The sequence below is a fragment of the Coregonus lavaretus genome, assembly GCF_964263955.1.
Source record: "Coregonus lavaretus genome assembly, chromosome: 21".
In the NCBI taxonomy this organism is placed as follows: domain Eukaryota; kingdom Metazoa; phylum Chordata; class Actinopteri; order Salmoniformes; family Salmonidae; genus Coregonus; species Coregonus lavaretus.
In genome coordinates this window covers 2464799-2486993 of record NC_140008.1, presented here as the reverse complement: position 1 = coordinate 2486993, position 22195 = coordinate 2464799, and the positions used below count along the sequence as shown (strand labels likewise).

At 44.3% G+C, this 22195-nt stretch overlaps 1 protein-coding gene across 5 annotated transcripts in view; it reads right to left on the bottom strand.

Moving 5' to 3' along the window:
- LOC311149180 (ATP-dependent clpX-like chaperone, mitochondrial) overlaps positions 1–19960 on the bottom strand; it is a 34777-nt gene extending 14817 nt beyond the window's left edge. Inside the window, exons 1-10 of one of the 5 annotated variants that reach the window (XM_084186262.1) lie at positions 19644–19960; positions 19123–19192; positions 17044–17210; positions 13395–13512; positions 13063–13217; positions 12470–12626; positions 10803–10844; positions 6655–6831; positions 4044–4208; positions 2694–2782 (exon numbers count right to left, since the gene is read on the bottom strand). In XM_084186262.1, the coding sequence (XP_084042388.1) occupies positions 2694–2782; positions 4044–4208; positions 6655–6831; positions 10803–10844; positions 12470–12626; positions 13063–13217; positions 13395–13512; positions 17044–17210; positions 19123–19177 (1125 nt within the window). In that variant the 5' untranslated portion in view covers positions 19178–19192; positions 19644–19960. Of the gene's footprint in view, positions 1–2693; positions 2783–4043; positions 4209–6654; positions 6832–10802; positions 10845–12469; positions 12627–13062; positions 13218–13394; positions 13513–17043; positions 17211–19122; positions 19281–19643 lie in introns of all 5 variants that reach the window. The other 4 variants (XM_084186261.1, XM_084186260.1, XM_084186263.1 and 1 more) reach the window with 4 other exon arrangements.
- Positions 19961–22195: the final 2235 nt, after the last annotated feature.

Below are 22195 nucleotides of genomic sequence, written 5' to 3'. Positions count from 1 at the left end.
AATGTCTTCTTTAAAAAAATTTTTTACCCATCTACCAATAGGTGCCCTTCTTTGCGCGGCATTGGAAGACCTCCCTGGTGTGTGTGTTTGACTTTTTAATTAATTTGTAAACATTTCTAAAAACAGAATTCCAATTTGACATTATGGGGTATTTAGTGTAGATCAGTGACAACATCTCAATGTAATCCATTTTAAATTCAGGCTGTAACGTAACAATATGTGGACGATAAGGCGCTGTAAATCACATAGGAGCCTGAGAACAGCAGGTATCACCTTATGATGTACAATGTTTTCCCAGAGGATAGCACTTAAATTCATTAAAACAGAGAGAGAGAGAAAGAGAGGCAGAGAGAGAGAGGGGGTGGGGGGAGAGGTGGGAGAGAGACGGGGAGAGAGGGGTGGGGAGTGAATCCTTTCTGAAGCCACTGTATAACATTCGGTCAACAACAAGGTGGTAGGACATTTACATTTACATTTTAGTCATTTAGCAGACGCTCTTATCCAGAGCGACTTACAGGAGCAATTAGGGCTAAGTGCCTTGCTCAAGGGCACATCGACAGATTTTTCACCTAGTCGGCTCGGGGATTAGAACCAGCGACCTTTCAGTTACTGGCACAACGCTCTTAACCACTAAGCTACCTGCCGCCCTACAAATATACATTGACATCAAGGACCCTGGCTGGGAGGTTCAAAACTAACACCACCCAGCCATAACATTGAACTGCAGTAGCTAAACTCAGCAAAAACAAAGATAATTTGTACAAATCCAAATAACTTCACAGATTTTCATCGTAAAGGATTTAAACACTGTTTCCCATGCTTGTTCAATGAACCATAAACAATTAATGAACATGCACCTGTGGAACGGTCGTTAAGACACTAACAGCTTACAGACGGTAGGCAATTAAGGTCACAGTTATGAAAACTTAGGACACTAAAGAGGCCTTTCTACTGACTCTGAAAAACACCAAAAGAAAGATGCCCAGGGTCCCTGCTCATCTGCGTGAAAGTGCCTTAGGCATGCTGCAAGGAGGCATGAGGACTGCAGATGTGGCCAGGGCAATAAACTGCAATGTCCATACTGTGAGATGCCTAAGACAGCGCTACAGGGAGACAGGACGGACAGCTGATCGTCCTCTCAGTGGCAGACCACGTGTAACAACACCTGCACAGGATCCGTACATCCGAACATCACATCTGCGGGACAGGTACAGGATGGTAACAACAACTGCCCGAGTTACACCAGGAACGCACAATCCCTCCATCAGTGCTCAGACTGTCCACAAAAGGCTGAGAGAGGCTGGACTGAGGGGTTGTAGGCCTGTTGTAAGGCAGGTCCTCACCAGACATCACCGGCAACAACGTCGCCTATGGGCACAAACCCACCGTCGCTGGACCAGACAGGACTGGCAAAAAGTGTTCTTCACTGACTAGTCGCGGTTTTGTCTTACCAGGGGTGATGGTCGGATTCACGTTTATCGTCTAAGGAATGAACGTTACACCAAGGCCTGTACTCTGGAGCGGGATCGATTTGGAGGTGGAGGGTCCGTCATGGTCTGGGGCGGTGTGTCAGAGCATCATCGGACTGAGCTTGTCATTGCAGGCAATCTCAACGCTGTGTGTTACAGGGAAGACATCCTCCTCCCTCATGTGGTACCCTTCCTGCAGGCTCATCCTGACATGACCCTCCAGCATGACAATGCCACCAGCCATACTGCTCGTTCTGTGCGTGATTTCCACAAGACAGGAATGTCAGTGTTCTGCCATGGCCAGCGAAGAGCCCGGATCTCAAACCCATTGAGCACGTCTGGGACCTGTTGGATCGGAGGGTGAGGGCTAGGGCCATTCCCCCCAGAAATGTCAGGGAACTTGCAGGTGCCTTGGTGGAAGAGTGGGGTAACATCTCACAGCAAGAACTGGCAAATCTGGTGCAGTCCATGAGGAGGAGATGCACTGCAGTACTTAATGCAGCTGGTGGCCACACCAGATACTGACTGTTACTTTTGATTTTGACCCCCCCCTTTGTTCAGGGACACATTATTCAATTTCTGTTAGTCACATGTCTGTGGAACTTGTTCAGTTTATGTCTCAGTTGTTGAATCTTGTTATGTTCATACAAATATTTACACATATTTACACACATATGAAAAATGTATGCACTCACTTAACTGTAAGTCGCTCTGGATAAGAGCGTCTGCCTAATGACTAAAATGTAAAAATGTAAATGTTAAGTTTGCTGAAAATAAACGCAGTTGACAGTGAGAGGACGTTTCTTTTGTTGCTGAGTTTATTCATATATGCCAATAGGACTTGGTATATAATGTTTGCGATGTGCTGTAAGTCAGATACGTGAATATCTGTATGCTGGCACGTTGCATTACACAGAAAGACTTTCCTAATGGATCCAAATAAAGTATAATCCTTAGAGGTATGTAGAGGACGGCAGGGCAGGTGTTTGATCATTAACTGAAGTATCATCATTAGAGGTATGTAGAGGACGGCAGGGCAGGTGTTTGATCATTAACTGAAGTATCATCATTAGAGGTATGTAGAGGACGGCAGGGCAGGTGTTTGATCATTAACTGAAGTATCATCATTAGAGGTATGTAGTGTCAAGGATAGTGTTGAATACCTCCCTCTACACACACTAGAGGTATCTAGTAGACCTGTGGACAGTGTAGAACAGTACTGACCTGTTGTACTCCCTCTCCTCCTACGTCTCTGAGCTGGTGGATCCCGGGAACACTGCCGATCTTGTCCACCTCATCCAGAAACACTATGCCTATTGCACAGGGAAACCATGGAATAAAATTCAACTTTATCGTCCAATGGGAATATCGTCCAATGGGAATCAGAAGTGGGTATTTTTGCCGTCCTAGGTTATTCCCAACCCTTCTCTATACATTACACACACACACACACACACACACACACAGACACAGACACAGACACACACACAGACACACACACAGAGACAGACACACAGAGACAGACAGACAGACAGACACAGACAGACAGACAGACAGACAGACACACAGTACAAGAGGCAGGAAGCAGCACAGGGTCAGCTGCGGAACAGCACCCGTGGAGCAGGTTAGCTCAGTAAAAAGTGTAGTTGTGATGTTCAGATTAAAGAGCTTTTTGCAGTTTTTACTGTATCAAAAGAGCAAAATGAGCGGTTAGAGAGACGAGCTAGTAACCGGAGAGTTGCCTGTTCGAATCCCGGGTCTGACGGGCAAGAATCTGGCGGGAAGTGAGCTGGCAACCGGAGGGTTGTTGGTATCAACTCCTAGATGCCATTACCTGCCGTTGTGCCCCTTGAGCAAGACACTTAACCCGCCACAACAACTGCTCCACGGGCGCCCAGTAACTCTCCAACCTGTATATGTGTGTCTTTTGGAGGGGTAGGGACAAAACCGTATATTGTACAAAAGGGGCTTCTGTAATTAGGATAACAATTGCAGAACACAGTCCAAATGTAGTTCCATTTTCATCATACTAGTGTTTACAAAACAGAGGTCTTTTAAAGAGATTCTCCGGTACTTTTATATACTTTTTAGCCAGCATATCTGAAAGTAGCCAAAAGTAGTCCCCGAAAACTGCGTACTATGTCACATATATGCAGATATGTGCACCACGTCATTTCCCTCTCTGCTGTGTCCACTGAGCCGTTGGGCCCGCCCTGCAACCTCATTGGATAACGCTGGGCAGGTCTCTTGCTAGCTGTCACTCAAATGCGAGGGGCTGAAGCTCATTGGTTAGAACTCGAATTGCTAGGGGGCTGGCCCACACGGGGGGGGGGGGGGGTGTAGGGAAAATGGCACGGCACATCTTCAAGAATACAGTCGCTTTTAAACTAGGGATTAGGGGGCTAATTGAGGTAAGACAGTACGTTTATCTATGAGCTACACATTGACACATCCAGCCCAAAGCGAAATGTTTAAAAAAATATTTAAAAAATATTTTCTTAGTCACCATAGTACCGGAGCATGTCTTTAAACAGTCCTAAAGAATCAGAAAACAAGAGTTTGTGATTCACCCACCTTGCTGTGCTTTATCCACAGAGTAGTTGGCATCCTGCAGCAGCTTAGCGATAACAGACTCGATGTCCTCCCCCACATAGCCAGCCTGGGTCAGGGTGGTACAATCACAGATGGCGAAGGGTACATCTAGACACTTGGCCAGGGTCTGAGCCAACAATGTCTTTCCTGGGAAATGATAGTAGAGAATATGTGTAAGGACAGTAAGGATGTATTTCACAGCTGTTTGTTTGTTTGTAAATCATGGGTCTGACACAATGCATGTATTCTTTTTCTTATTTTCCTTAACCCATGTCAATAAAGTTTTAAATATTCTAACATCTTATGAATAACAGGCAGATGTATAATGACACAGAACGGAACACTCATTACAAAAAAACATTTCCAGCCAATCAGAATGAGTTCTTCCCTAAAAATGGGCTTTATTACACAGACTGAAATACTCCTCGGTTTCATCAGCTGTCCAGGTAGGCTGGTCTCAGATGATCCCGCAGGTGAAGAAGCCGGATGTGGGGGTCCTGGGCTGGTGTGGTTACACGTGGTCTGCAGTTGTGAGGCCGGTTGGACGTACTGCCAAATTCTCTAAAACGACGTTGGAGGCGGCTTATGGTAGAGAAATGAACATTCAATTCTCTGGCAACAGTTCTAGTGGACATTCCTGCAGTCAGCATTCCAATTGCGCACTCCCTCAAAACTTGAGACATCTGTGGCATTGTGTTGTGACACAAAACTGCACATTTTAGAGTGGCCTTTTATTGTCCACAGCACAAGGTGCACCTGTGTAATGATCATGCTGTTTAATCAGCTTCTTGATATGCCACACCTGTCAGGTGGATGGATTATCTTGGCACAGGAGAAATGCTCACTAACAGGGATGTAAACAAATTTGTGCACAACATTTTAGAGAAATACGATTTTTGTGCGTATGGAATATTTCTGGGATCTTTTATTTCAGCTCATGAAACATTGGACCAACACTTTACATGTTGCATTTATATTTTTGTTCAGTGTAGTATATATATATATATATATATATATATATATATATATTCAACCACAAAGGTGTACTAATGAGCTATAGGAGAGAAAAAAAATGAATCACAATAAAGGACTACTGAAATAATAGTATTATTTAATATTATTTCAGTGTACATAAGGGAAGGGCAGGTTAAACTAAAAACATGCCAGCCAGACAAGCCAGTGTATGAATCAAACATATTTGCATATGAATGGAGTGGAAATTAGCGGACTTTGTGATCTGTAAGGTATGATCTGTAAGGTATGATCTGTAAGGTATGATCTGTAAGGTATGTAACATTAATGTGTCAAGCAGATTTACACGTCTTCTTGCAAACGTCCTGCCTGGTTGGCCCTGTCCGGGGGTATCGTCGGTCGTGGCCACAGTGTCCCCCGACTCCCCCTGTCTCAGCACTTAACTTGACAGGAATTGTAGAAAATATACATTCATAACGCTGACTTCTATTCTACATTTGTGGGTATCTATGCTGCAATAGTCTATGTGCCGGGGGGCTAGGGTCAGTCTGTTATATCTGGTGTTATTCTCCTGTCTTATCCGGTGTCCTGTGTGAATTTAAGTATGCTCCCTCTAATTCTCTCTCTCTCCCTCCCCTCCCGGAGGACCTGAGCCCTAGGACCATGCCTCAGGACTACCCGGCCTGATGACTCCTTGCTGTCTCCAGTCCACCTGGTCGTGCTGCTGCTCCAGTTTCAACTCTTCTGCCTGCGGCTATGGAACCCTGACCTGTTCACCAGACGTGCTACCTTGTCCCAGACCTGCTGTTTTCAACTCTCTCTCTCTCTCCTGCACCTGCTGTCTCGACCTCTGAATGCTTGGCTATGAAAAACAAACTGACATTTACTCCTGAACATCTTGAAGAACAATCTGGCCTTAATGGCCATGTACTCTTATAATCTCCACCCAGTACAGCCAGAAGAGGACTGGCCACCCCTCAGAGCCTGGTTCCTCTCTAGGTTTATTCCTGGGTTTTAGCCTTTCTAGGGAGTTTTTCCTAGCCACTGTGCTTCTACATCTGCATTTCTTGCTGTTTGGGGTTTTAGGCCGGATTTCTGTATAAGCAATTTGTGACAACTGCTGATGTAAAAAGTGCTTTTTAAATAACTTTGATTGATTGACTGATTGATCCAAAAGTAGTTTGAAGTAATGTTTTCATCTTATTAGCTAAACAAAACTTGTATAAACAGCAAAATTGTCACGGAAATCAGCTTTGTTTGCATATCAGGGATGAAAAGAATGTAATTTAGGCTGTAATGATTTCCACAATTCGACACATTAGGTCATCACACCGTTGATATAGCAACGGAGACTAATAGTTTATCGAATCGTGTTGTAACATGGGGGGGGGAGGAGGACGACACCATTTTGCATGACAGGCCCCCCAACCAAATCTCGCTTAGGGCCCCCAAAATGCTGAACACTGCCCTGTCTGCAACTAATATAAATGGTATCAAAAAAGAATTAGAAGTGCCTTGGCTTTGTGTCCTAAGGATATTGAAGGTACGAGCCACAACGTACTTTGTTCTTCTCACACTGATGCCAGACTGGTTTGATGACGTCACCTAGTAGTTTACTAACCTGATCCGGTAGGGCCTAGCAACACGATGTTGCTCTTCTCCAGTTTGATGTCGGTGTGGGTGGAGTCTAACACGTCCCCGCCCCTCCTCTCCTGAGGAGCCTGCTGAGTGGCCTGCTGCTGCATGGAGGCCCCCAGAGCGTTGCCATGGGGACTGATCCCTGCTATCTGAAGGAGTTCTATAACGACAAACGTAAACAAACAGTCGTATTGTATATTTGGGTTCAGATTTGGCAGCAGGACAGTTGTGAATTCTAGCCTGGTGCCAGATCGGTTTGTGCTCTTGTCAATTGTCAACTCCATTGCCGTCCTTGTCAAGCTTGTTTGGCATGACTGATTCCATAAGGAGTTGGTGAGCGGGCAGAAACAGACTGCCACCCAGGCTAGGGGAATCCATTTTGGGTCAACGTTTCCCATCTCTCATGGCAATGACCAGACGCTAAAACGTAACTTTTCTGAACAGGATATGCAATGTTGGCCTACTCTCTGTGATCTGGCAACTTGAGTTGTATTACAAGTTTGTAATGTATTCATTAATTGTGTTTTAATGTATAACAAGTTTGTGTCTCGTGTTTTGAGTTTTCCAGGCATGATATTGCATAATCCAGGCTCTTTAGTTATATATATATATATATATATATATATTTCACCTTTATTTAACCAGGTAAGCCTATTGAGAACAAGTTCAATAAGTTCATTAAATGTGAAGTATCAGTCAGTATCTGTGGGGCTGCCTGTTGCATCGCAGCAATAGGTCCAAGTTCAATCTAAAAATACATGTGCCTTGCTTTGCTCAACTCAACTGGGAGCCAGTATGTTACCGAATAAAGAAAAGCAGACCTGGGTTCTAATAGTATTCAAAATAATTTCAAATACTTTATATGGCCTTGATTGGGCTTCCCTGGCGCAATGGAACCAATAGAATCGTCGTAAAACTGTAAACCCCGCCCATCTCGCACTCCAGGCAGCCTAAAGCAAACGCTCAAAGTATTTGAAAGACTTCAAATTGCTTTTGAACCCAGGTGTGAATGAGGAGAGCAGGGCTGAAGGCTGGGATAGATAGCAAGGCTACAAATGTATTGTCTGGGTCATTGGGACAACTTGTGTCCAGCATGGCGCTATATCTGTCCAGCATGGTGCTTTATCTGTCCAGCATGGTGCTATATCTGTCCAGCATGGTGCTTTATCTGTCCAGCATGGTGCTTTATCTGTCCAGCATGGTGCTTTATCTGTCCAGCATGGTGCTATATCTGTCCAGCATGGTGCTTTATCTGTCCAGCATGGTGCTTTATCTGTCCAGCATGGTGCTTTATCTGTCCAGCATGGCGCTATATCTGTCCAGCATGGTGCTTTATCTGTCCAGCATGGTGCTATATCTGTCCAGCATGGTGCTTTATCTGTCCAGCATGGTGCTATATCTGTCCAGCATGGTGCTATATCTGTCCTGCATGGTGCTATATCTGTCCAGCATGGTGCTTTATCTGTCCAGCATGGTGCTTTATCTGTCCAGCATGGTGCTTTATCTGTCCAGCATGGTGCTTTATCTGTCCTGCATGGTGCTTTATCTGTCCAGCATGGTGCTTTATCTGTCCTGCATGGTGCTATATCTGTCCAGCATGGTGCTTTATCTGTCCAGCATGGCGCTATATCTGTCCAGCATGGCGCTATATCTGTCCAGCATGACGCTATATCTGTCCAGCATGGCGCTATATCTGTCCAGCATGGTGCTATATCTGTCCAGCATGGTGCTATATCTGTCCAGCATGGTGCTATATCTGTCCAGCATGGTGCTTTATCTGTCCAGCATGGTGCTTTATCTGTCCAGCATGGTGCTATATCTGTCCAGCATGGTGCTTTATCTGTCCAGCATGGTGCTTTATCTGTCCAGCATGGTGCTTTATCTGTCCAGCATGGTGCTATATCTGTCCAGCATGGTGCTTTATCTGTCCAGCATGGTGCTTTATCTGTCCAGCATGGCGCTTTATCTGTCCAGCATGGTGCTATATCTGTCCTGCATGGTGCTTTATCTGTCCAGCATGGTGCTTTATCTGTCCAGCATGGTGCTTTATCTGTCCAGCATGGTGCTATATCTGTCCAGCATGGCGCTTTATCTGTCCAGCATGGCGCTTTATCTGTCCAGCATGGTGCTTTATCTGTCCAGCATGGCGCTTTATCTGTCCAGCATGGCGACTAGCTACACCGAGTTCACAACGTGCACACAGATTATTTATTACTAGGGCTGGGAATTGCCAGGGACCTCACGACACAATATTACCACCATACTGAGGGACCTCAGGACACCATATTACCACAACACAGGGACCTCACCATACCATATTACCACCACACAGGGACCTCACAACACAATATTACCACCATACTGAGGGACCTCACCATACCATATTACCACCATACTGAGGGACCTCACGACACAATATTACCACAACACAGGGACCTCACGACACAATATTACCACAACACAGGGACCTCACGACACAATATTACCACCATACTGAGGGACCTCACGACACAATATTACCACCATACTGAGGGCCCTCACGACACAATATTACCACAACACAGGGACCTCACCATACCATATTACCACCATACTGAGGGACCTCACGACACAATATTACCACCATACTGAGGGACCTCACCATACCATATTACCACCATACTGAGGGACCTCACGACACAATATTACCACCATACTGAGGGACCTCACGACACAATATTACCACCATACTGAGGGACCTCACGACACAATATTACCACCATACTGAGGGACCTCACGACACAATATTACCACCATACTGAGGGACCTCACCATACCATAATATCACCATACCATATTACCACCACACAGGGACCTCACCATACCATATTACCACCACACAGGGACCTCACCATACCATATTACCACACTGAGGGACCTCACCATACCATAATATCACCATACTGAGGGACCTCACCATACCATAATATCACCACACAGGGACCTCACCATACCATAATATCACCATACCATAATATCACCACACAGGGACCTCACCATACCATATTATCACCACACTGAGGGACCTCACCATACCATAATATCACCATACCATAATATCACCACACAGGGACCTCACCATACCATAATATCACCATACTGAGGGACCTCACCATACCATAATATCACAACACAGGGACCTCACCATACCATATTATCACCATACAGAGGGACCTCACCATACCATATTATCACCATACTGAGGGACCTCACCATACCATATTATCACCATACTGAGGGACCTCACCATACCATAATATCACCATACTGAGGGACCTCACCATACCATAATATCACCACACAGGGACCTCACCATACCATATTATCACCATACAGAGGGACCTCACCATACCATATTATCACCATACCATATTATCACAACACAGGGACCTCACCATACCATATTATCACAACACAGGGACCTCACCATACCATATTATCACCATACTGAGGGACCTCACCATACCATAATATCACCACACAGGGACCTCACCATACCATAATATCACCGTACGATATTATTACCATACACCATTCTCACGATTCTATATGTATTGCGATTCGACACTGTGATTTTTATTGAGATTCGATGTTCCAAACATATTGCTGGTGCGGAGGGACGAGGGAGAGCCATGAGAAAACGGGTTTTTATTCAGTCAAAGTGTTGAAAAATGATTGGCTCCCTATTTAAAAAGATTGAGAATAAAAATAGTTTTTTTTGGTGCAGGTACAGCCAATTAGCGCAAAAATAATATTGCGATATTGTCAAAACGATAAGATACAGTATATCAAACATAATATCCCAATATGTAACTATCGATTTTTTCACCATCACTATTTATTACCTTAAAATCATAAGGGTAAATCATTTACAAAATACTTCATCTAACACACCCTAAAAACGCTAAGTCATCGACAATAAGATACTATAAGTTTGTCTGTAAACTTTGGCATTTGTGCAATTCTTGAAAATAAAAAATATATATATATATTCAAAACAGAATGCTCCAATCAAAAAAAAAAAAGTGACGTGTTTAAAATAGCCAATGATATGGAGACAGCTACGTAAGGAGGACCAATCAAATCACTTACTTGTGAATCTGTACTCATCCTCCCGTCTTCTGGTCTCTAGCTCTACAGAGAGGATGAGATCATCATCATTATCACTACAGGCCTGTAAGAGAGTTTCAGATTCCACTGTTGTTTAAAAAAAAATCATTATATCACCCTGTTATCGTCTAGTTAGATCCATTATCATCATCCATTTAAAGATGATGAGTGTGGGTGCAAAAGTAAATCATTGAACAAATGCCAAATGATACAGACGAGGGCACATTGAGGAGACTGATCAGGTGTTTCAGCACATTTTAGAAACCGTGGTTGGTTCTTTGTTCATAATGAAAGCATAACAATGTTGCCTAATGAAATTCTACTATTCTGAATCAAGCAAACTTTAAATTTGTCCGGTCGACGTTTTTCTGGAAACTGATTTACTCTTTCTAACTAACAGTAGACTGTACTGACCTCGTGGTGTGAGCGAGGCCTGTTTCTAACTAACAGTAGACTGTACTGACCTCGTGGTGTGAGCGAGGCCTGTTTCTAACTAACAGTAGACTGTACTGACCTCGTGGTGTGAGCGAGGCCTGTTTCTAACTAACAGTAGACTGTACTGACCCCGTGGTGTGAGGCCTGTTTCTAACTAACAGTAGACTGTACTGACCTCGTGGTGTGAGCGAGGCCTGTTTCTAACTAACAGTAGACTGTACTGACCTCGTGGTGTGAGCGAGGCCTGTTTCTAACTAACAGTAGACTGTACTGACCTCGTGGTGTGAGGCCTGTTTCTAACTAACAGTAGACTGTACTGACCTCGTGGTGTGAGGCCTGTTTCTAACTAACAGTAGACTGTACTGACCTCGTGGTGTGAGCGAGGCCTGTTTCTAACTAACAGTAGACTGTACTGACCCCGTGGTGTGAGCGAGGCCTGTTTCTAACTAACAGTAGACTGTACTGACCTCGTGGTGTGAGCGAGGCCTGTTTCTAACTAACAGTAGACTGTACTGACCTCGTGGTGTGAGCGAGGCCTGTTTCTAACTAACAGTAGACTGTACTGACCTCGTGGTGTGAGCGAGGCCTGTTTCTATCTAACAGTAGACTGTACTGACCTCGTGGTGTGAGCGAGGCCTGTTTCTAACTAACAGTAGACTGTACTGACCTCGTGGTGTGAGCGAGGCCTGTTTCTAACTAACAGTAGAATGTACTGACCTCGTGGTGTGAGCGAGGCCTGTTTCTAACTAACAGTAGACTGTACTGACCTCGTGGTGTGAGCGAGGCCTGTTTCTAACTAACAGTAGACTGTACTGACCTCGTGGTGTGAGCGAGGCCTGTTTCTAACTAACAGTAGACTGTACTGACCTCGTGGTGTGAGCGAGGCCTGTTTATAACTAACAGTAGACTGTACTGACCTCGTGGTGTGAGCGAGGCCTGTTTCTAACTAACAGACTGTACTGACCTCGTGGTGTGAGCGAGGCCTGTTTCTAACTAACAGTAGACTGTACTGACCTCGTGGTGTGAGCGAGGCCTGTTTCTAACTAACAGTAGACTGTACTGACCTCATGGTGTGAGCGAGGCCTGTTTCTAACTAACAGTAGACTGTACTGACCTCGTGGTGTGAGCGAGGCCTGTTTCTAACTAACAGTAGACTGTACTGACCTCGTGGTGTGAGCGAGGCCTGTTTCTAACTAACAGTAGACTGTACTGACCTCGTGGTGTGAGCGAGGCCTGTTTATCCACCTCCACCTGTCTGCTCCCAGCAGGGATGTTGTTGTGGATCCTCTTGTAGTGATTATACACAGCCACCGCCAGCACCTTCTTAGCATAGGACTGACCCACTACGTACTTGTCCAGGTAGGCATAGATCTGGAAGACAGGTTCATTGACTAGAAGACAATATCACGTGGTCATACTTGCTCTTCATGACAAGTCTAACAATACATTAACTGTTTCATAATGCATTATAAACTGGGTGGTTAGAGCCCTGAATGCTGATTGGCTGACAGCCATGGTATATCAGACCGTATACCACAGGTATGACAAAACATGTATTTTTACTGCTGTGGTATATGTCTAATATACCACGGCTAAGGGCTGTATCCAGGCACTCCGCGTTGTGTCGTGCATAAGAACAGCCCTTAGCCGTAGTATGTTGGCCACATACCACACCTCCTCGGGTCTTATTGCTTCATTATAGCACCAGATATAGCTGCAGCATTACCATAGTAATTCCTGTTTGAAGATAACCATCACATCATAGAAACTAGAACCAGTTCTTGTTTATTGTCATTGGTGCTCGTACCTTTTTGGGTGGCGGGGGAGGTTTCTGTACGAAGGCCATTTTGACAGCCTCAGCGGGCGACTCTGGTTCTTTATTCAGACCCTTCTTAGAATCTGTCTCAGAGAGCACCACGAAGAAGTGATGGCATTTCTCACACTTCACAAAACGTGTTGACGCTGAAAAGAAACAAACAAAAAAGGGGAGGATATTGAAATGTTTCTTTATCGGTTTCTGATTTAATAAAATAGTAGTGACTGTGTGACAAGTCAAATCATTTATACGGCTGCTTTTTCTACAACTGGGAGTCTATAGAAAACACAGCCTAGGTGAATTGAGTATCTTTAGGTCCTCACATACAAAGGTCTCCACATGTGTGCACGGGTCTCCACATTTGGGACAGTGCAGCTGGTTACCCCCCTTCCCTGATCCACCAGAAGAGCCCGACAGTCTCTTTCTTTCACCGAGGTTCTTCTGCATTATGATGGACACAATAGAGGCATTCTATCATTAATGAAACACAGCAGAAAAACATAATGTAGCCACAGACAGGAGGAAGCTTGTTTCTATGTACAGTAGCTATCACTTATTGAAACCACTGGGCTTTATTGCATGTATTACACTGGCTCTGTGCACACTCACACACACTACACTGACTCGCCCACACACTACACTGACTCTCCAACACACTACACTGACTCTCCCACACACTACACTGACTCTCCAACACACTAACCTGACTCTCCCACACACTACACTGACTCTCCAACACACTACACTGACTCTCCAACACACTACACTGACTCTCCCACACACTACACTGACTCTCCAACACACTACCCTGACTCTCCAACACACTACACTGACTCTCCAACACACTACACTGACTCGCCCACACACTACACTGACTCTCCAACACACTACACTGACTCGCCCACACACTACACTGACTCGCCCACACACTACACTGACTCGCCCACATACTACACTGACTCTCCCACACACTACACTGACTATCCCACACACTACACTGATTCTCCAACACACTACCCTGACTCTCCAACACACTACCCTGACTCTCCAACACACTACCCTGACTCTCCAACACACTACCCTGACTCTCCAACACACTACACCGACTCTCCAACACACTACACTGACTCTCCAACACACTACACTGACTCTCCAACACACTACACTGACTCTCCAACACACTACCCTGACTCTCCAACACACTACCCTGACTCTCCAACACACTACCCTGACTCTCCAACACACTACCCTGACTCTCCAACACACTACCCTGACTCTACAACACACTACCCTGACTCTCCAACACACTACCCTGACTCTCCAACACACTACCCTGACTCGCCCACACACTACACTGACTCGCCCACACACTACACTGACTCTCCCACACACTACACTGACTCTCCAACACACTACACTGACTCTCCAACACACTACCCTGACTCTCCAACACACTCCCCTGACTCTCCAACACACTCCCCTGACTCTCCAACACACTACCCTGACTCTCCAACACACTACACTGACTCTCCAACACACTACACTGACTCTCCCACACACTACACTGACTCTACAACACACTACCCTGACTCTCCAACACACTACCCTGACTCTCCAACACACTACCCTGACTCTCCAACACACTACCCTGACTCTACAACACACTACCCTGACTCTCCAACACACTCCCCTGACTCTCCAACACACTACCCTGACTCTCCAACACACTACACTGACTCTCCAACACACTCCCCTGACTCTCCAACACACTACCCTGACTCTCCAACACACTACCCTGACTCTCCAACACACTACCCTGACTCTCCAACACACTACCCTGACTCTACAACACACTACCCTGACTCTCCAACACACTACCCTGACTCTACAACACACTACCCTGACTCTCCAACACACTCCCCTGACTCTCCAACACACTACCCTGACTCTCCAACACACTACACTGACTCTCCAACACACTCCCCTGACTCTCCAACACACTACCCTGACTCTCCAACACACTACACTGACTCGCCAACACACTACCCTGACTCTCCAACACACTACCCTGACTCTCCAACACACTACACTGACTCTCCAACACACTACCCTGACTCTCCAACACACTACCCTGACTCGCCCACACACTACACTGACTCGCCCACACACTACACTGACTCTCCCACACACTACACTGACTCTCCAACACACTACACTGACTCTCCAACACACTACCCTGACTCGCCCACACACTACACTGACTCGCCCACACACTACACTGACTCTCCCACACACTACACTGACTCTCCAACACACTACACTGACTCTACAACACACTACCCTGACTCTCCAACACACTACCCTGACTCGCCCACACACTACACTGACTCGCCCACACACTACACTGACTCTCCCACACACTACACTGACTCTCCAACACACTACACTGACTCTCCAACACACTACCCTGACTCTCCAACACACTCCCCTGACTCTCCAACACACTCCCCTGACTCTCCAACACACTACCCTGACTCTCCAACACACTACACTGACTCTCCAACACACTACACTGACTCTCCCACACACTACACTGACTCTACAACACACTACCCTGACTCTCCAACACACTACCCTGACTCTCCAACACACTACCCTGACTCTCCAACACACTACCCTGACTCTCCAACACACTACCCTGACTCTACAACACACTACCCTGACTCTCCAACACACTACACTGATTCTCCAACACACTACACTGACTCTCCCACACACTACACTGATTCTCCAACACACTACACTGACTCTCCAACACACTACCCTGACTCTCCAACACACTACCCTGACTCTCCAACACACTACCCTGACTCTCCAACACACTACCCTGACTCTCCAACACACTACCCTGACTCTCCAACACACTCCCCTGACTCTCCAACACACTACCCTGACTCTCCAACACACTACCCTGACTCTCCAACACACTACACTGACTCTCCCACACACTACACTGACTCTACAACACACTACCCTGACTCTACAACACACTACACTGACTCTCCAACACACTACACTGACTCTCCAACACACTACCCTGACTCTCCAACACACTACACTGACTCTCCAACACACTACCCTGACTCTCCAACACACTACACTGACTCTCCAACACACTACACTGACTCTCCAACACACTACCCTGACTCTCCAACACTCACATACTACAGACACTCCAACATACTACACTGACTCTCCAACAATGTGTGTGTGAGTGTTGGAGTGTCAGTGTAGTGTGTGTGTGTGTGTGTGTACACTGACTCTCCAACACACACACACACTTTCACATATCCTGCTGCTACTCTGTTCATTATTTATCCTGATTGCCTAGTCACTTTTACCCCTACCTACATGTACATATTACCTCAATCACTTGGTACCCCTGCCCATTGACTCTGTACTGCTACTCCTTGTATATAGTCTCATTACTACCTCGTATCCCTACACAGTGACTCAGTACTGGTACTCCTTGTATATAGCCTCGTTATTGTTATTTTATTGTGTTAATTTTTCTATTTATTTTCCTTTTAAACTCTGCATTGTTGGGAAAGGGCTCCTAAGTAAGCATTTCACGGTAAAGTCTACACTTGTTGTATTCGGGGCATGTGACAAATACAATTTGACTTGATTTATTAGAAAGTCTATTCTTGTGTCTTGTCGCCGTTAGGGTTCGGGTCAACTCCATTTTAATTCAGTCATTCAATTATGCCGTCACCACTTAGCTCGTTCCCAGATCTGTTTATGCTGTCCTGCCACGTTGCTATGCCATGTTTGGCAATGACCATGGCAGTTTGCACGAACTGATATTGGCCCAAGCTAACAACCAGTGGGTGATTCATTTTTTTTTTTTTTTTTTTTTTTTTTTTTAAAGAGGCAAACAGACATGTCGCAATCCAGTGGAATCAATTGTACCTTTCCACCGTCGCTGGATCCATCCTTGGTGGTTCCATCTTTAGAGGTAAAACACGCTGCCGTTTCATGGAAGGATCTCACTCGGACTCTGGGAGGTAGGGGTGCTCCACGAACACTCCAACCAGGCCTGCTCAAAGCATAGAGCTGAACCCGGGAACAAGACAGCCCTGTACAACAGAAACACCACGCAACCAAATGTTTTAGGCCTATGTTGTAATCCATAAACTTAAGACTCTTGTTTTTCTTTTTTTTTGGTCTGGATGGCCATGATTCATATTAGGTCAGGCCAACTTCCCTGTTCCCTCCCTTTCAGGAAATCAGGAATTTATGACGTAGCCTAAGTTGTTGTTTACAACGGGTGCCGCGTCCACATGCTAGCAGGAACTAGGAAAGTCTGACATTTCCGACTTGCTAACTGGTTGTAGTTATATACACGTGCCGCATTCAACCAGTTATCAAGTCGGAGAACTCAGTTTCCTAGTTCCGACTATCACGGTGAACGCGGCATAGTTCACGAGGTCAATGTCACATAACGTTAGCTTATCCTTCAGAAAATATTCACACCATGAATTTTTCCACGTTTTGTTGTTACAGCCTGAATTTTAAATGGATTCCGTTGAGATTTCGTGTCACTGATCTACACACAATACCCCATAATGTCAAAGTGGAATAATGTTTTTCAACATCTTTACAATTTAATTAAAACTGAAAAGCTGAAATGTCTTGAGTCAATAAGTATTCAACCCCTTTGTTATGGCAAGCCTAAATAAGTTCATGAGTAAACACGTGCTTGACAAGTCACATAATAAGTTGCATGGACTCACTGTGTGCAATAATAGCGTTTAACATGATTTTTAAATGACTACCCCATCTCTGTACCCCACACATACAATTATCTGTAAGGTCCCTCAGTCGAGCAGTGAATTTCAAGCACAAAGACCAGGGAGGTTTTCCAATGGTTTGCAAAGAAGCGAAGAAGTTACATCGGTAAAATAAAAGCACAAATTGAATGTCCTTTTGAGCATGGTGCTGTTATTAATTACACTTTGGATGGTGTATCAATACACCCAGTCACTACAAAGATACAGGCGCCCTTCCTAACACAGTTGCCGGAGAGGAAGGAAACCACTCAGGGATTTCACCATGAGGCCAATGGTGATTTTAAAACAGTATTATTTTAATGGCTGTGATAAGAGATAACTGAGGGTGTAACAATAACATTGTAGTTACTCCACAATACTAACATAAATGACAGAGTGAAAAGAAGGAACGCATCCTGTTTGCAATAACGCACTAAAGTAATACTGCAAAAAATGTGGCAAAGAAATGAACTTTTTGTCCTGAATACAAAGCATGGTGGTGGCTGCATCATGTTATTGGTATGCTTGTCATCGACAAGGACTAGGGAGTTTTTTTTTTTTGGGATAAAAAGAAACGGAATAGAGCTAAGCACAGGCAAACAGACACTGGGAGACAAATTAACCTTTCAGCAGGACAATAACCTAAAACACAAGACCAAATATACACTGGAGTTGCTTACCAACACAACATTGAATGTTCCTGAGTGGCCTAGTTACAGTTTAGACTTAAATTGGCTTGGAAATATATGGCAAGACTTGGAAATGGTTGTCTAGCAATGATCAACTTGACCAATCACTTGACCAAGCTTAAAGAATTTTTTAAAGAATAATGGACAAATATTGCACAATCCAGGTATGCAAAGCTCTTAGAGACTTACCCAGAAAGACTCACAGCTGTAATCGCTGTCAAAGGTGATTTTAACATGTTTTGACTCAGGGGGTTGAATACTTATCTAATCAAGATTAGTGATTTATTTTCCATTTTTAAAAATTACAATGTTAGAATTTGTCTTCCACATTAACAGAGTATTTTGTGTAGCTCGTTGACAAAAAAATGACAATTCAATCCCACATTGTAACAACAAAATGTGGAAAAAAGTCTAGGGTTGTGAATACTTTCCGAAGGCACAGGTTAGCTAGCTAGCACAAGCGTTTAAGATGTAATGCGAATAAGTAACTGTAGTTATTACAATTTCTCAAGATTGCAATCTGTTCTCACCTCTGTGTGCTGAATTCAAGAATATCCTCGCGGCCGATGTGCATGGGCAAGACATACTTTAGTCAAAGGTCTGGCAAATAAAAACAGTGAAGCAGGATTAGCTAGCATGGATCATCTCGGACAGCTGCTAGTTTCATCACAGGCCGCAGCTACAGTACCTAGCAAAGTGAAACAAAAGTCTGACAAACTAAACTCCTTACTTACAATACAGCTAGCTAGCTATTTAAGTTCACTTGTTAACAAGTACCTGGCGTAGCTACGTGCTAACTAGCTATTTATGAAACAAAATTAAAAAACCCTAGGTAGGCCTGATTTGGATTGGAGTGGGGCAGCTAGCTAGCTATAGCAAACGCGGCTAGCGACAGAAAAACAAGTGAGCATTCCGGAAGAGAGGTCATTTAGCTAACATTAGTTAGCAGGTGAAAGATAGCTAAACATGTTTTAACTGGCAAGCTATGTGACATGTTTAAGACGCAAAGTGTTTCTTGACAACAACAAAAACACAATATGGGTTTGCTGACCAGCTAACGTTACCTGTCGACTCGTAAAGGAGCACGATGGAACCAAAACAAGTCTTGACAGTTTCTTCCGGAGCACAATTTCTTCCGACTCTGTAACTGTGTATGTTAGCAGGTCAACGGTGTCATACCAATGTCACTGTCCAGATAGCATGGGTAACCTGCTTCAACTCACACCGATATTACCCCCCCGGTGCAGGTGGGACGCCTGGACCTCTGTGTGATGTAACGTTTGCTAGTTAGTAGGTCAGGGAAACAGCAAGACCGAGGCCAGCAATTTCCACCATGTGTTATTACGTATTCAGAACGGTGTTGTTGTCTGTTTGCATCAGATATACGCAAGGCAAGGGGAAGTGTAAAAATATTCTTCCGTTGGATTGGTTTGAGGTCATTTCGTCACATAGGGTCATTTACTGCCATCTACTGTTAAGGTGATTCATTTACTAAACTAGTTTCAGGAGGGGACAAATTCTAGGCCTACTCTATTCTACAATGTAGTCTGTTCTATTCTAAATGGGAGAGCAAATAAATGTCCGCCTAGTGTACTGATGTGTTGCACACTATTAACTGAGCCTAAAGGGATTGTAGTACTCTGTCTGCATGAAACATTGCCATCACTAGCACATTACATTAGAGGCTGCTGCTGCCTATTGAAATCACTGGCCACTTTAAGAAATGTAACACTAGTCACTTTAATAAAGTTGACATATCTTGCACTACTCATCTCATATGTATATACTGTATTCTATTCTGTAATATTCTACTGTATCTTAGTCCATGCCGCTCTGTCATTGCTTGTCAATATATGTATATATTCTTAAATTCCATTCCTTACTAGTTTTGTGTGTATTAGGTATATGTTGTGAAATTGTTAGATATTACTTGTTAAGATATTACTGCACTGTCGGAGCTAGAACCTATTTGTAAGTCGCTCTGGATAAGAGCGTCTGCTAAATGACGTAAATGTAAATGTAAATGTAGAAGCACAAGCATTTCGCTACACCCGCAATAACATCTGCTAAACACGTGTATGTGACACATACAATTTCATTTGATTTGATTTGACATGCTTATGGTGACATTTCTCAGTTGTCTTCATGCATTATGCCATTCTTGACTTGATACAGTCTTAGTATCGCATTGTCAAACCTTCAAAGGGAATGAGGGGTGGATTTACAGCTGTACAAATGAGAGGATTACAGTAAAAGATGAAAATTAAAAAAACATGTTTATTGGTAATTGTACAACATGAATGAGAAAACATATCACATTGGATGCTACATATTGTACAAAAATATATATTTGAGAATGGTGAAGCTACTAATTACACTTTGGATGGTGTATCAATATACCCAGTCACTATAAAGATACAGGCCTCCTTCCTAACTCAGTTGCCGGAGAGGAAGGAAAACGCTCAGGGATTGAATTTTGGCCCATTCCTCCTGACAGAGCTGGTGTAACTGAGTCAGGTTTGTAGGCCTCCTTGCTTGCACACGCTTTTTCAGTTCTGCCCACACATTTTCTATAGGATTGAGGTCAGGGCTTTGTGATGGCCACTCCAATACCTTGACCTTGTTGTCCTTAAGCCATTTTGCCACAACTTTGTAAGTATGGTTGGGGTCATTGTCCATTTGGAAGACCCATTTGTGACCAAGCTTTAACTTCCTGACTGATGTCTTGAGATGTTGCTTCAATATATCCACATAATTTTCCTTCCTCATGATGCCATCTATTTTGTGAAGTGCACCAGTCCCTCCTGCAGCAAAGCACCCCCACATCATGATGCTGCCACCCCGTGCTTCACGGTTGGGATGGTGTTCTTCGGCTTGCAAGCTCCCCCTTTTTCCTCCAAACATAACAATGGTCATTATGGCCAAACAGTTATATTTTTGTTTCTTCAGACCAGAGGACATTTCTCCAAAAAGTACGATCTTTGTCCCCATGTGCAGTTGCAAACCGTAGTCCGGCTTTTTAATGGCGGTTTTGGAGCAGTGGCTTCTTCCTTGCTGAGCGGCCTTTCAGGTTATGTCGATATAGGACTCATTTTTACTGTGGATATACATACTTTTGTACCTGTTTCCTCCAGCATCTTCACAAGGTCCTTTGCTGTTGTTCTGGGATTGATTTGCACTTTTCACACCAAAGTATGTTCATCTCTAGGAGACAGAACGCGTCTCCTTCCTGAGTGGTATGATGGCTGCGTGGTCCCATGGTGTTTATACTTGCGTACTATTGTTTGTACAGATGAACGTGGTACCTTCAGGCATTTGAAAATTGCTCCCAAGGATGAACCAGACTTTTTTCTGAGGTCTTGGCGGATTTCTTTTGATTTTCCCATGATGTCAAGCAAAGAGGCACTGAGTTTGAAGGTAGGCCTTGAAATACATCCACAGGTACACCTCCAATTGACTCAAATGATGTCAATTAACCTATCAGAAGCTTCTAAAGCCATGACATAATTTTCTGGAATTTCCCAAGCTGTTTAAAGGCACAGTCAACTTAGTGTATGTAAACTGGAATTGTGATACAGTGAATTAGAAGTGAAATAATCTGTC